Source organism: Thunnus thynnus, chromosome 6 (genome assembly GCF_963924715.1).
Source record: "Thunnus thynnus chromosome 6, fThuThy2.1, whole genome shotgun sequence".
NCBI lineage: Eukaryota > Metazoa > Chordata > Actinopteri > Scombriformes > Scombridae > Thunnus > Thunnus thynnus.
In genome coordinates this window covers 34,178,184-34,192,081 of record NC_089522.1, presented here as the reverse complement: position 1 = coordinate 34,192,081, position 13,898 = coordinate 34,178,184, and the positions used below count along the sequence as shown (strand labels likewise).

At 38.8% G+C, this 13,898-nt stretch overlaps 1 protein-coding gene across 1 annotated transcript in view; it reads right to left on the bottom strand.

Moving 5' to 3' along the window:
- Window positions 1–1,194, bottom strand: part of LOC137185190 (myosin-7B-like) — a 43,690-nt gene extending 42,496 nt beyond the window's left edge. Inside the window, exons 1-3 of the mRNA XM_067593511.1 lie at window positions 1,095–1,194; window positions 804–907; window positions 232–375 (exon numbers count right to left, since the gene is read on the bottom strand). Coding sequence (XP_067449612.1) covers window positions 232–375; window positions 804–907; window positions 1,095–1,194 — 348 coding nt within the window. The remainder of the gene's footprint in view (window positions 1–231; window positions 376–803; window positions 908–1,094) is intronic.
- Between the last annotated feature and the right edge of the window lie 12,704 nt (window positions 1,195–13,898).

Sequence of the window (13,898 nt, the reverse complement as noted above, 5' to 3'; positions counted from 1 at the left end):
AGACATGTAGGCAAAGATAAGGAAGAAAGAGAGAGGAATTATTATAGTTAAACTGCAAAACATCTTCAAATTAATAAATGTCACAATGAAAAGATGTTTTTCTTTGATCAGGCTGATTTTAGTTTAATTTCTGGTATTTTCATTTAGATTTTCTTGCGTACAAATTCAAAATGTAAATGAACACAAGTAGAATCACACAGGGTTTGTGAGTAAGGTGGAGCAGATACTAACATAGATCATCCACATGCTGTATCTCCTCTTCAGGTTGAAGAGGACGGATGCTTCATTGAGGTGAGTCAGCATGGCCATGTCCTCCATCATGTCAAACTTGGGAGGGTTCATCGGCTGGAGATCGTCTTCTTTTACTATCAGAAACTGAAACATGTGTGGAACACACAAGTTTAGCTTCTTACAAGATCTGCAGTGTTTTACAACCTCTGGACATCAGATTATCATCAGATAATTATGGAGGTTTAATGATGTAGGGATGTGTGGTATAAATGATTTCTGCAAACAAGATGTCAGTTGAGGATTTTGAAGTCTGTGAAGCATTCACATTTTAGCTGATGTTTACTTCGACACATCAAACTATTGACTGTATATAAATATGGACGACTTCCAAATTGTTTAATCCATCGGAGTCCTTTGCCTCCGAGCTTATCGATTCCTTTTATTGATGCCAGCATGTTTTTATGACAGTTGTGCATTGCAAAACAATGACGTCATAGATTCAGTGACTAAATAATATATAATAACTGAGTAATTAAATCTTAAATAACAGATTAACTAACTAACTGACTGACCCGTCCATCTTTGGTCTCCACGGTGGTTTTGTCTCCATTCCGCTCTCTGACCTCCACTTCAGTATACGCTTCAGTATCATCAGGCATCCAAACACGCTTCGTACCTGAAAGAAACATAATCACAGTTTTATTTAATATATACTGTATGTACACATATATAGAAACACAAGATACAGATATGACGTGATAAGACGTATGCTATATACAGTTAAGCACACAGGGCTGATGTTCATTTAAAACATATTAATATAAATTATGGTTATATGTTTAAATATGTAAATGATTGTATACCGTCGAAAGCCTGCGCCTTGGCAGCCAGCTGCTCTATGTTGGTAAGACGAAGGTAACGACCAGATTCTCCAAACTCCTTCATGTCCAGGAACCGAGACATCTGACCACAACAACACATAGAAACACACATTAGTTAAAAGTCTGTAGCATTTGGTGTTGCTCAAAATTCAAAGCACAGTTTCCATAAACTCTGGGGCTTTATGAGAGAGGAAGGTGATGCTACTTGTGGTTCCTAGACAACTAGTCCTTAGAGAAGCCTCAATTAAACACTGAGGAGCCTCTGTGAACCCAGCCTCAAAGAACAATCTTGTAAAAGGGCCATGAGATCTCAAGAACAACTTGAAGACCAATGCTGAATTACTGCCATAAAGAACTTGAACTATTTTGAAAAGCAAACTTTAACAACATTAAAGAACAGCCATGAAGAACAACTTAAAATAAAACCCCTGAAGAAAAGTTTTGAGGTTTGACAAACCTCTACAACAAACTACAGCACTTTGTGGAGGAAACTTAAACATTGTAATTTGCTGCCAAAGTCTGATACACACGGATGGACAAATGACATCACATGTGATGTAATTAGTCAAAATAGCCCATGTCAGCTGTTTGCGTCTGCTTTTCAGTTATTCATATGTCTGTGTGTTGAATCTTGATTCTACGTGTGGCTGTTTTCTTGTGTCGTCACTAGATGGCACTGTTGCCTTGTTTGTGTGTTGCACTTAAATGACAGGTTCATAATATTTCCAGTGTGTCTTAAAACAACAGCCAGGTGTCCATAGTAACAGTGAAAGAGGTTCTCCTCGCTGTAATCATTCCACCTGTTCATACTGGATATTAAAAGATCCTTCAAATGTGCTTTCAATGGAAGTGATGGAGGCCAAAATCCACAGTGTGTCCACACAGTCATTTAAAAGTCTCTGTGAAGCTTCTATTCAGCTTCATCAGTCTGAGTTAGTCATATCAAGTGGATATCTGACACATTTACATTCTTTTTAGCATCAAATTCCCTCTTTGTGTTTCCTCGGACAGTGTTTCCCTGTTGAGCTGCAGGTGGAAGTATAGTAACAAAAAGAGGAACTTTGGCACTAAAAAGACTGTAACGTTGAAAGATATCTACTTGATTTGACTCATTTGGACGCTGAAGCTTCATATTAGCTTCAGACTGTGGATTTTGTCCTCTATCACTTCTATTGTAAGGTCATTATGAAGGGATCTTCTAACGGTCAGTATGAACAGGAGGAATGATTACAGCAAGAAAAACAGCTTTAATGTTCAATTGGGCTCCTGACTGTTGTTTTTAAGGACTTGAAAAATTGCTGTCCTTTAAACTCTACAGTAATGCTGCCTTCAAATCTATTTGTATATATGACACAGTGAATTCAGCACGCACGTTTGGTGTCCATCCAACACCCTTTTGTTCTCTTTTTAAAAAGTACTGAATGATTTTTGACATACAAAACAACAACATAGGTGACGGCCAAAATCTCCACCAGTTTTAAAAGTGAATGACACAACTAAATTCATGAAATCAGGACTTTAAGAAAACATCCTCTTACAGTAAATTCCACACTTTTCACACAGTGAGCACGACCTGTCATACATGATCCAAAGCAACATGTGAAACACGATAAAGCTGCAGTTTACTGGATAATAAAACTAAAACGATTAGTTGATCGCAAGAAAAATAATCTGCAACAATTTTGAAAATCGATTAGTCGTGTCAGTGATTTTTCAAGTAAAAACAATCCTCTGGTTCAAGCTTTTCAAACGTGAGAATTTTCTGCCTTTCTCTTTTTATATCATTGTTAACTGAATATCTTTGGGTTTTGGACTGTTGGTTGGACAAAGCAACATTTTTGATGTTTTCAGATATTCACTAAAATGGTAAATGGTCTTTACTTATTTATATAGCACCTTTCTAGTCTTCCGACCACTCAAAGCGCTTTTACACTACATGCCAACATTCATACGCTGATGGCAGAAAATGTTGTTATTTAATGTATTTGTCAAGTTGCAAAAATGTTGATTACTGAATGTATGATTGAAATGTTCAGAGACAACGTACCTGATTGCTTTTTTCCACCAAAATATCTAATGTTGCATTAAAATATCTGATGTTGCAGTAAAATCTCTGCTGGTAGAAACTCCAGCAGTATGAAAGTGTTTGTGGTTGTGTTCAGACTCTGGCAGCACTTGGTTCAGGTCAGAGAAAGATCCTGGTCTCTGTTTAATACAGAAAAAGTCTGCAATGACTTGAAGCTCAACATGTTTATGAACATTTAAGCCGCAGCAGCATCTTTCACTAACCTGAACCAAACCTGAACACACACAGGACTCAGGATGTGAACCCAGGTCTCTGCTGTCAGAGTCCTGCATCTTGTAACCCCCCATCCACCCCGACCTCCTCCCTCCCACTGCAGAGACACATAGAAATGTAGCTTCATTCATTCCACGAAACGTTCCTGTGATCATCATCCAGGCAGAGATTATGTTTGAGAACGCAGCGCCACTGGGAAACAGTTTAGTCGTAAATGACCATAATTTCTAGGAGTTGTACTGACGTAGTTACACTTGAGAGGAGTAAAAATGTGTGTATTTAGCTCTTTCAACATCTAGATAGAATGCATCCCATCAGATTTCAATCCACATGTACTTTTGGCCTTTTTTTAGATGCTGAAGTGTGTGAAAGAGTAAATACAGTACAAAAAAATAAGTAGCAGCAGAAAGTTAAAATTGCTTCCTTTCAAGAACTTAAACTTGAGCAATAAAGTCAGTGCTACATTTACCTGAGTATTTCCTAATAACAAAGTATTATTTCTCAATATCACAACCCATAACTAACTAAGACCAAACTACATTATGCTGTCAACAAATTGGCATGGCGGCCATTTTTACAATATATTTGGCGCAGCTGTACCTCAACACATTACTCAGGATTACAGACAGAGCTGACAGCTGCCACATCAGCATCAGAGGATCACTTGGACCTCTCTCCGAGCTATTCTTTGTCTCCATGCCTGATCTGATACACTGTCACACCCACAAAAAACTGCCAGCACAAAATCCTAACTGTAAATATAACTATGTGACAGTCTTTTAGCTGCTGTCGACACCAGATGTTGTCTTTGTGAGTGTGATCATGCTTTAACTTGGGCTAAATTAACTTTTTTAAGCTTTTCAGCACTTACTGACCAACCGACTCCCCATCCCCCCTCCACGGATCAGAGCAAACTTCACTTTAAACTTCATTTTGACACAGGGCCTCCCTGCAAGATCAGTTAATAAATGCAGGATCTGCCTTAGTTTATATTGTTTGTAACATTTGCAGCAAATTTCCAATTAACCAAATAACCAAAAACCAAGTGTCTCACAGTGAAGCCGGGTCTGTTGGGGCACCAAGGTGCTGCTCTAGCCACTGAGAAACTTGGAGGCTGAATTTTAAGACATTTTAATTAATTCATTTGTGGATTTTGGGTGATTATTTTCTAACCATTCAGCAGCTGTCGTGCTGTTTTTTATTCCTGAATTTGCTAAAACTATAAAAAAAAAATAAAAAAAATTCCCAGCTCTCCATAGCAACAACCTCTTAGATTCACAGATACTGCACTGTATATGTATTCAGAGATATTTGAATGTATAAGTTAAAGCCATTTAACATTATTTTGATGTGATGAACTATAGACATCACATGAAACACACAGAAAGCAGCTGCGTCATCAACGTTGTGTACTCACTGTGCTGGGTTTGTCTGGTCTGAAGCTCTTCGTGGGATTTGTTTCGTCGTTATTGCAGCGTAGTTTGTGAGGATGAGCAGAGGAACAGAATAAGTCAGCCCACAGAGCATCACCTCACTTTATAACCTCCCTGTAAAGGTCGCTGCAGCATGTGACCTCCTCTACTGCAGCTGATAGGTCTTGTTGAACGGTCATAAAAGGCCTGCTGTGGTCAGGAAGGAATACCGACATGAAGTAGAGCTAAAGCCCACATCTGCTCTCTCCTCATCACTCTTTTCTCTCTCACCTTCTGAATCTATGAGCTATCTATAGAAACTGACTGTCCACGTCCCTCTGCTCTGTGTTTCTGTCCATCGGTCTGTCCGTCTTTCTCTCTTCCTCTGACATGGACTCATTCATCATCTGGCCTCTCTCTCTCTCTCTCCTTTCACCTCCAATTAAAGATAATTCACTTATTACAACTTGGATTTTATTTTCATAGTTTTGTTCATCAGTTACAGTACAACATTGTACCATCAAGTTAACTGAAAGCAGTGGCAGGTTTACTACTTGAAATTTAAAAGGTAGATTTCATCCAAATTTAGTGCAAATTTTAACCAACTTTCCCGAAAATCTGCAAAAGTAAAAGTTCTGAATGTTTGTTTCCATCCACTGCTGTTGTGTGAATATTAGCAGATAAACAGCAGATGGCGCTAATTCTCAAGTCGGTGCCATTAAGCCGTCACAGAAGAAGAGGACACATCGAGAAGACGTCATTAAAAAAGTGGCAGTCAAAGCTCAAACGATGGAAAACTGTATGGAAAACATGATAGAGTTTTTTTTTTTGTTTTTTACAAATTTTCAGCGTTTGCTTTCAGGGGTTTTTTTGTGCAAATTAAAAATGCAAAAGCTGTGGTTTTACTGACATGACAACTGTTGCTGGCAGATTTGATCAAGTCTGTAAGTTTGTGGAAAATGAAAAAAATGAAGGTACTTCAGCCTCAAGCTGTGGTTCACACACAAGTCCACAGCGGATGTTTTCTAACCTGTAACCTCACAAAATAACATCTAAGATAATCTAATTCTTAGCTTTGGATGTAATGCTAGGCTAATAAAACTATATAGCTAAGCATGTTAATGTTAGCCACTTGTGTTTTTGTCATTATCAGTAACAGAAATGATGGACAAAGGTATGACAATAAGACCCACATTGTAATAAACCAGAATAACCCAAACATAGGCTCCATCCTAAGCTCTCTTCATCCCTTTCCCTTCCACTCGCCCTCTCTGTAATCCCCCATCAGTGAATGACAGTTATGAATGAGGCAGTGACACACACCATGTTTCATTCAACAGCATGGCAGCAGTGTACTGTGAGATTTAATTTCTCTGTGGGAAATGATCGATAAGCTGTGGGATTAAACAGCTTGTTTCAGTTTAAGTCCTGTATTTAGTGCATAAGTATTACCTGTTAAAGTTGCTTAAAGTATAACTAGAAGTGCTTGTTTGGCAAGAAAATCAGGCTGTGACTGATGTATTAAATATATTTAACAAAGTACATCATTAACAGTGATGAGTCAGTGCATAGACAGTAGACAGCATTTTATAGCTGTAGCCACGCGAGGTGGAGCTAGTTTGAACTGCTTTGTGAGGCTCACAAGATAAATCTAAGCAGTCTGAAGAGGATAGATTGAGTAGAAAAGAAGAAAAAACAGTCATGCTTAATGAGGATGAATTTTTCAGAACTTTTCTTAATCTTTGTGTCTTTTGAACGTTTATTTGAAACCATGTGAGGGAAAATGTCTTTGTGGTGGAACTGCAAACAACTCATAGACATCTGAAACATGACAAAGAGACACAAACAAACTGATTTTTTTTTTAAGAGGCCACAAGCCAAAAAGTTTGTGAACTGCTGGTTTAATCTTTAATAATGCAGTGCCATTTATAAGCTTATCATTACGTTATTTTATATAAAATTTTAGCCTGAAAAGTAACTAAAGCTGTCAAATAACTTTAGTGGAGTAGAAAGTACAATATTTCCCTCTGAAATGTAGTGGAATGGAAGTATAAAGTAGTATCAATTGGATATACTAGGAAAGTACAAGCACCTTAGGTTTGTACAGTACCTGAGTAAATGTCAGTGTAGGTGACACAGGACCTCTGGGATTTTATTTTTTCTGTTGAAGCCTACAGAACATTTTCATGAATGGTATTGCTCGGACACAGCTTTTATCCAAGTTTATTGACTATTTCAAATAAACTATCAAAAATATTTATCTTTAAGGTCATCATGTGGTAAGGAGTGCGAGGACTCAGTGGCCTGGGAAGAGTTAGTCTGTTGTATCACAGTATAAACAGCTAACCTTGCAGAGATGCCAACAGCTGTAAAACAGCTGTTTCAAGAAACAAAAATTAAAAATGTGCAACAGAAAGTGAGACAAAAACTTGACCAAAATGTCTTTAGATGCACCAGCTGTTTGTAAATCCACCAATAAGTTCTTAATAACTCGTCTCAAACTAGTAGTTTACTGAATCAGGGTGCGCCTTTAAACTCGTTGTATCCAGTAAACATTTTAGTGATGTGTGAATCAGTGGATAACTGTAGAATAACTCCCATAAATAACAGTTTTAGTTGCCAAAAGATAAAACAAACATAACTTCCAATCCTCTGTGAATGTAGATGTGACTTTGTTTTATTTCTATCTGCATACCTGCAGAAATATGTGTGTTTTAGAATTAGTAGTATTCATGTAGGTTTTTTTCTGTGAAATGTAGTGTCAGGTCAGATACTGTATGTCAACCATATTCCTATGAAAGTTGCTCAGTGGTGCATGAAACCAAAAAAAAAAGATATTACCCAGATGTTGCTCATTCTTCCATCTTTTTGGGCCTGAAGAGCATGCTCAGTAGAGACTTCCACTGGCCGAGCTGGCTGACTTCCTGTTGGCTCCTCGTTCACTTGAATGGGAATAAAATAATTGAATTGTTCAGGTCTTTTAGACTTTCCAAATGTTATCAGACAGAATGGATCAAATTCTGATAATAAAACGAGTCATTTCACTCAGAAACACTTATTCACTGCTGAACAGTCGCTCCTTTTCCAATGATTGTGTGTGGGGGATAATGTGTTTTGGGCCAGTGTGCATTAAATGACAGACAGGAAGTTGTAATTAGACAGTTTGGCCACTATAGTATGTCAGTTTTGGCTTCACAGCCTGGCGCTGCTCCTGGGGGGGTTAGTTGGTTCATTCAGCTAGCTTAGCAACAGTTCCACCTGCAGTTAGCGACAACTCATACATAACAACTAGTTTATGGTGCAAACGGTTTTAATTTAGTGATGCTTAATATCTGCATGTAGTAAACACTGACGTCTGGCTGAGTTTGAACTTATAACCAGCTGATATAACTGCATGCAGATGACTAAAATGTGTCTAAAGCAAATATAGATTTTTGTCAAAAACCTTAAACAGAATCAGGTGCAAGAGTAACACTGATTCCTGCGGAGGACCTTTTCTCCTGCTGCTGTTGTGTGGCTGAGCCCTCTGTGACCCTTTGTGTTTATAGATGTTTTATAAATAAAGATTTACTCACAGACTTACTGCTGATGCCGCTGCACATTTCTCTCTAAGCCCTCCATCCATCCACCTATCCTCCCATCCCTAGCAGCTGCCTCTCTCCTCCCTCCATCCCTTCATTTCTTCATCCCTCCGTACATCAGCTGTCTCTGTGACAGAGGAAGAAAAATAAACGAGTGGAGGATGGATTGTTCCATTTCCCAGAGAGCTTTGACTTTCTCCTGGAAAAGGACAAAAGATCTGCATGCTGCATCTATTTCTCTCCATCTCTCTTTCTCAGTGGTGGAAGAAGCACTCAGATCATTTACCAATAGTACCAATGCAGCAGTGTAGAAATACTCTGTTACAAGTCCTGCATGAAAACTCCTCCTACAGTAAAAGTACATAAGTATTATGAGCTTGATGCAGTTAAAGTATTGCAGTAAAAGTACATAAGTATTATGAGCTTGATGCAGTTAAAGTATTGCAGTAAAAGTACTTAAGTATTATGAGCTTGATGTAGTTAAAGTATTGCAGTAAAAGTACATAAGTATTATGAGCTTGATGTAGTTAAAGTATTGCAGTAAAAGTACATAAGTATTATGAGCTTGATGTAGTTAAAGTATTGCAGTAAAAGTACATAAGTATTATGAGCTTGATGTAGTTAAAGTATTGCAGTAAAAGTAGTGGTTTGGTCCCTCTGACTGATATATTATTATATATGACATCATTAGATTATTAATAGTGAAGCATCAGTGTTAGAGCAGCATGTTACTGTTGTAGCTGCTGGAGGTGGAGCTAGTTTACACTACTTTATATACAGTTAGCTAGTTTAGTCCAGTGGTTCCCAACCTAGGGGTCGGGCCCCTCCAAAGGGTCAGCAGATAAATCTGAGGGGTGGTGAGATGATTAATGGGAGAGGAAAGAAGAAAAAACAAAGTTCTGATACACAAATCTGTTTTCAGTTTTTGGACTTTTTCTCTAATCTTTGATTTTTGCTGAAATATTGGATCATTTGAACATTTATTGAAATGAAAGCATGTGAGAAGTTTAGAGGGAAAAATCACTATTTGGTGGAGCTGTTAACAACTCATAGACATGTGAAATGTGACCCCGACTACACACTGCTTTTTGTAAGACGTCAAAAGCCAAAAAGGTTGGAAACCACTGGTTTCATCTTTAACAATGTGTTGTATTTTAAAAGCTTGTTATATTATCCATTGTGTCAAATCTTCATCTGAAAAGTAACTAAAGCTGTCAAATAAATGTAGTGGAGTAGAAAGTACAATATTTCCCTCTGAAATGTAGAAAGTAGCATCACATGGAAATACTCAAGTAAAGTACAAGTACCTCAAATTTGTAACTAAGTACAGTAGTTGAGTAAATGTACTTAGTTACTTTCCATCACTGAAAAGAAGAAACCAGAGGAATCTGTCAGCATGGTTTACTCTTTGTCATCTGTCTCTCTTCACCTCCTTTCCTTTCTCTCTCTCTCTCTCTCTCTCTCTCTCTCTCTCTCTCTCTCTCTCTCTCTCTCTCTCTCTCTCTCTCTCTCTCAGCAGTTGTCCCTCCTCTTGATTCTCTCTAATCCAGGATAACTTTGTTTGAAGCCTAAATACTGACTCACACACCCATAATACCCGACAGACCTGCAGTTCACACATGAACACTCTCACACAGCTGCACACACTCCTGTAACACTAACACTGACTCATCTCTCCAGTCTTTTGTTTGCTTTGTAGTCCTCCAGATCTATCTTTAGATATATGATCACAGTTTTTTTAGAAATGTTATAATTGTCACAGCCGTAATTATAAACTGGGGTACTGAAACTACTAAACATATGTGTTTTACATGAGGTCAGAGGTACAGAACAATGACAGCACAACACAGTGACAGACATTAAAGTCAGTTAGTTGTCCATAATGTGCAGAATAGAGCTGGAGTTGGTTAAATGACTGCAGTTATTTTTAAGTCTCTATGACAGTAAACTGCATATCTTTGGGTTGTGGACAAAACAAGACATTTGAGGAGGTCATCTTTGGGGAACACTGATCCATATGTTTCACCATTTTCTGACATTCCAACCCAGTATCACACTTATAATACACCCGCCAATCCACGAGAGTATAGCGTGTCGGTGTCACATTTTACATTACCCAGGCATGAAAACTACATCCATGTATGAAGGTGCAGTACCAGCAAGGGGCAACGGCACGGGACACTAACATGACACTTGCGGTTAGAAGTTGGAAGCGAACAGCAGCTTCCTGCAGTAAAGTCTGATAAGTCCACTTTTTGTAAGTAGGGATCTGTCCATCCACCCAACCTGCCACCTCCAAATATGGAAATGTGTCATCTCATATACACATCATCTGAACTGCGCCACTTTACAGGCTCTTTGAAAGTCATGCACATACTTGTCACGCCTAGGCAAAACAAAACATGACACTTACACGGTGTCACGTGTATTACGTGCTTTGGCGTGACACCTACCATATAGCGGATGGAGAGTGAAAAATTGTCCAGATATACTACGAGCGACGTTTCAGTGCTGAACGTGAGTACGGAGGACTGGATCTAGTGGAGGGACAGAGGTGCTGCTCGCCAACAGAGCTCTAATCCAGAACGTCGTCTCTTTGAATTCTCAGTTTTCTTCATCAATTGTTTTGTTTTTTAAGATCATTGGGATCATTTTTGTACCTAACTAATTAAAGGACAGGTTCACGGTTTTTCAAGTGTGTGTCAAACCAGTAGTCAGGTGTCCATAGTAACAGTGAAAGAGGTTTTCCTCGCTGTAATCATTCCTCCTGTTCATACTGGATATTAAAAGATCCTTCAAATGTGTTTTCAATGGAAGTGATGGAGGATAAAATCCACAGTGTGTCCACACAGTCATTTAAAAGTCTGTGTGAAGCTTCTATTCAGCTTCAGCAGTCTGAGTTAGTCATATCAAGTGGATATCTGACACATTTACAGTCTTTTTAGCATCAAATTCCCTCTTTGTGTTTCCTCGGACAGTGTTTCCCTGTTGAGCTGCAGGTGGAAGTATAGTAACAAAAAGAGGAACTTTGGCACTAAAAAGACTGTAACGTTGAAAGATATCTACTTGATTTGATTCATTTGGACGCTGAAGCTTCATATTAGCTTCAGATTAACATTTTTTGCACAGAAGGAGGACTGTGGATTTTGTCCTCCATCACTTCCATTGTAAGGTCATTATGAAGGGATCTTCTAATGGTCAGTATGAACAGGAGGAATGATTACAGCAAGAAACACAGCTTTAATGTTCATTTGAGCTTTTGACTGTTGGTTTAAGACAGTTATAAAAAATTGTGAACCAGTCCTTTCAAGCTGATCAATACTTTTGCATAAAATTTCCATTCACACTCTGACTTTAAGAGGAGATTTTACCTAACGTAACTGGTACACTTTTACTTGCTTGTGCCAGTAATTCAGTAATTTAATGTCACACACACAGCCAACTGTATATGAGGTGGTCATGCTGTATGGATTACATTTACACCTGCTGAGACCCGATCACAATGAGTGTGTTTACATGCACACTAGTATCCTGGTTATGATTGGGTTTTTGGAGTATCCTGGTCATGTTTTGCGCATGTAAAGACCTGATCCAGGTTTCTGAAAATGAGATGGTGAGAAATCAAGATACAACTGCACAAAGTTGATTGAAAGCCTGGATAGTGTTAGAATCATGTTAAAAGGGATATTAATAACCAGGTTTCTCATGTAAACATCATATCCCAAATATGATCAAAACTAGGATAAGACTTGATACTAGTGCACATGTAAATGCACTCAATGAGAGTCTGACCACCTGGTCTGTCCAATCTGATCACAGTCCAATCACAATGCATTCTGAGAGCATTTACAACTGCATTAACGTGCAACCAGCAGCTCCCACGTCATGAGGCTGAAGTACCTTAAAGTGCCACAGATGGCTGCTAGCTGCCTCAACTGACTCCCATTCAAAAAGCCTCAACTTCTCTCTAGAAATACTGAGTCAATCATTGTTTCCAACGAGTCATTCTGGTCTCAATCTCTAAATTCAGACCTTCTAACGAATGAGCTGGTGGCCATTTTGGACATTATTGCTCCATTAATAAGATCTGAAGACTTATAGTAGCTTTGACGTCTGCCATGTGGGCGTTGATTGACAGCTGTGATTGACAGTTGGCTCACCTGCTGCTCCCCCCCGGCTCCAGGACTCTGAGTCTGATACACTGAGTCGAACTATTGTTGTAATATTTCACTAAGTTTAATGTTACTCGATTATGATACCTGCCCTGATAGCACAGTCTGTAACTTTACCTTCAGTTGGAGGTATCGGGGTGTAAACACCCTGCACTTGTTTGGAAGGTCTTGGATCTAAATGCATGAGCTGCAACTCTGGGCTTCAAAGTGGCTCCAATTAAACCAGCTGGTGACGTCACACCTGGCTATATCTATCTGTATGTACAGACTGTGGTTTTTCTTTATCCAGACACTGACTGCATGTTAATGCCGGGTGTAAAGCAGGCATATGAGACCACTGTGTTGGAATATCCAATCATACATATTCATGCACAGATTCCTGGCAGATTACTTTGTACTGTGAGCAGTGTATAATTAATCTTCTAACTACGTGATTATGGACACAGAGGATAAAATAATTGTCGCCATGTTGAAAAAATCCTTCCTCATACCATTATAAACCTCTGTGCAGTGTTTTGGCATCTGATAAGCCTTCAGATTCATGGAGCTATTAATCAAATTGTCTGTCATGGATTGAATTCCATCGTTCTGCAGGTACACAACGCAGCTCTTTGCATTTTCCTCTAACACAGAGCTGTTTTCAGCCTAAAAACACAGTAACAGGCGTCATTATGTACATGAATGTAAAGGAGACAGTTTTGATAATAAATTATAATATGAATAATACACGCAGTGAACTGTAGCCTTTTAGACACACACACACACATTCACATACACCACTTGTGCAGTGTTAATACCAATATAACACCTCATAAACCCGCTATATATGAGCCAGACTGCACACTCACACACCTGTCATACCAAGCGCAGCTCACACACACACACACATACACACACACACACACACAAAAAGGGAGTTCAGTCAAACAATAGGATGATGCTATAAACTTATTTTAGTTGAACAACAGAGAGACGCCACAAGAACCCTGAGCTAGTCCCCTCAATCCCCCTGCTGTCACTCAGACTGCCACAACTGTACACACACACACACACACACACACACACACACACACACACACACACGTACGCTGTAGTCTGTATGTTTGATCGGATCCTCTCCGACACAGATCCTCTGCTACCCACAGTCCCCTCATCACCATTTTTTCCCCTTGTTTTTATTTCAGTAGTTGTGAAGACATAAAATTAGCCGCTAATTCACAAGAAAACTAAATCAGACATTATTTATTTATTTAATGTTTATTTGTGTAGGGACACATATATATCATGAACCACACACCACAGCATTTGTAGTCCAAGCTAGT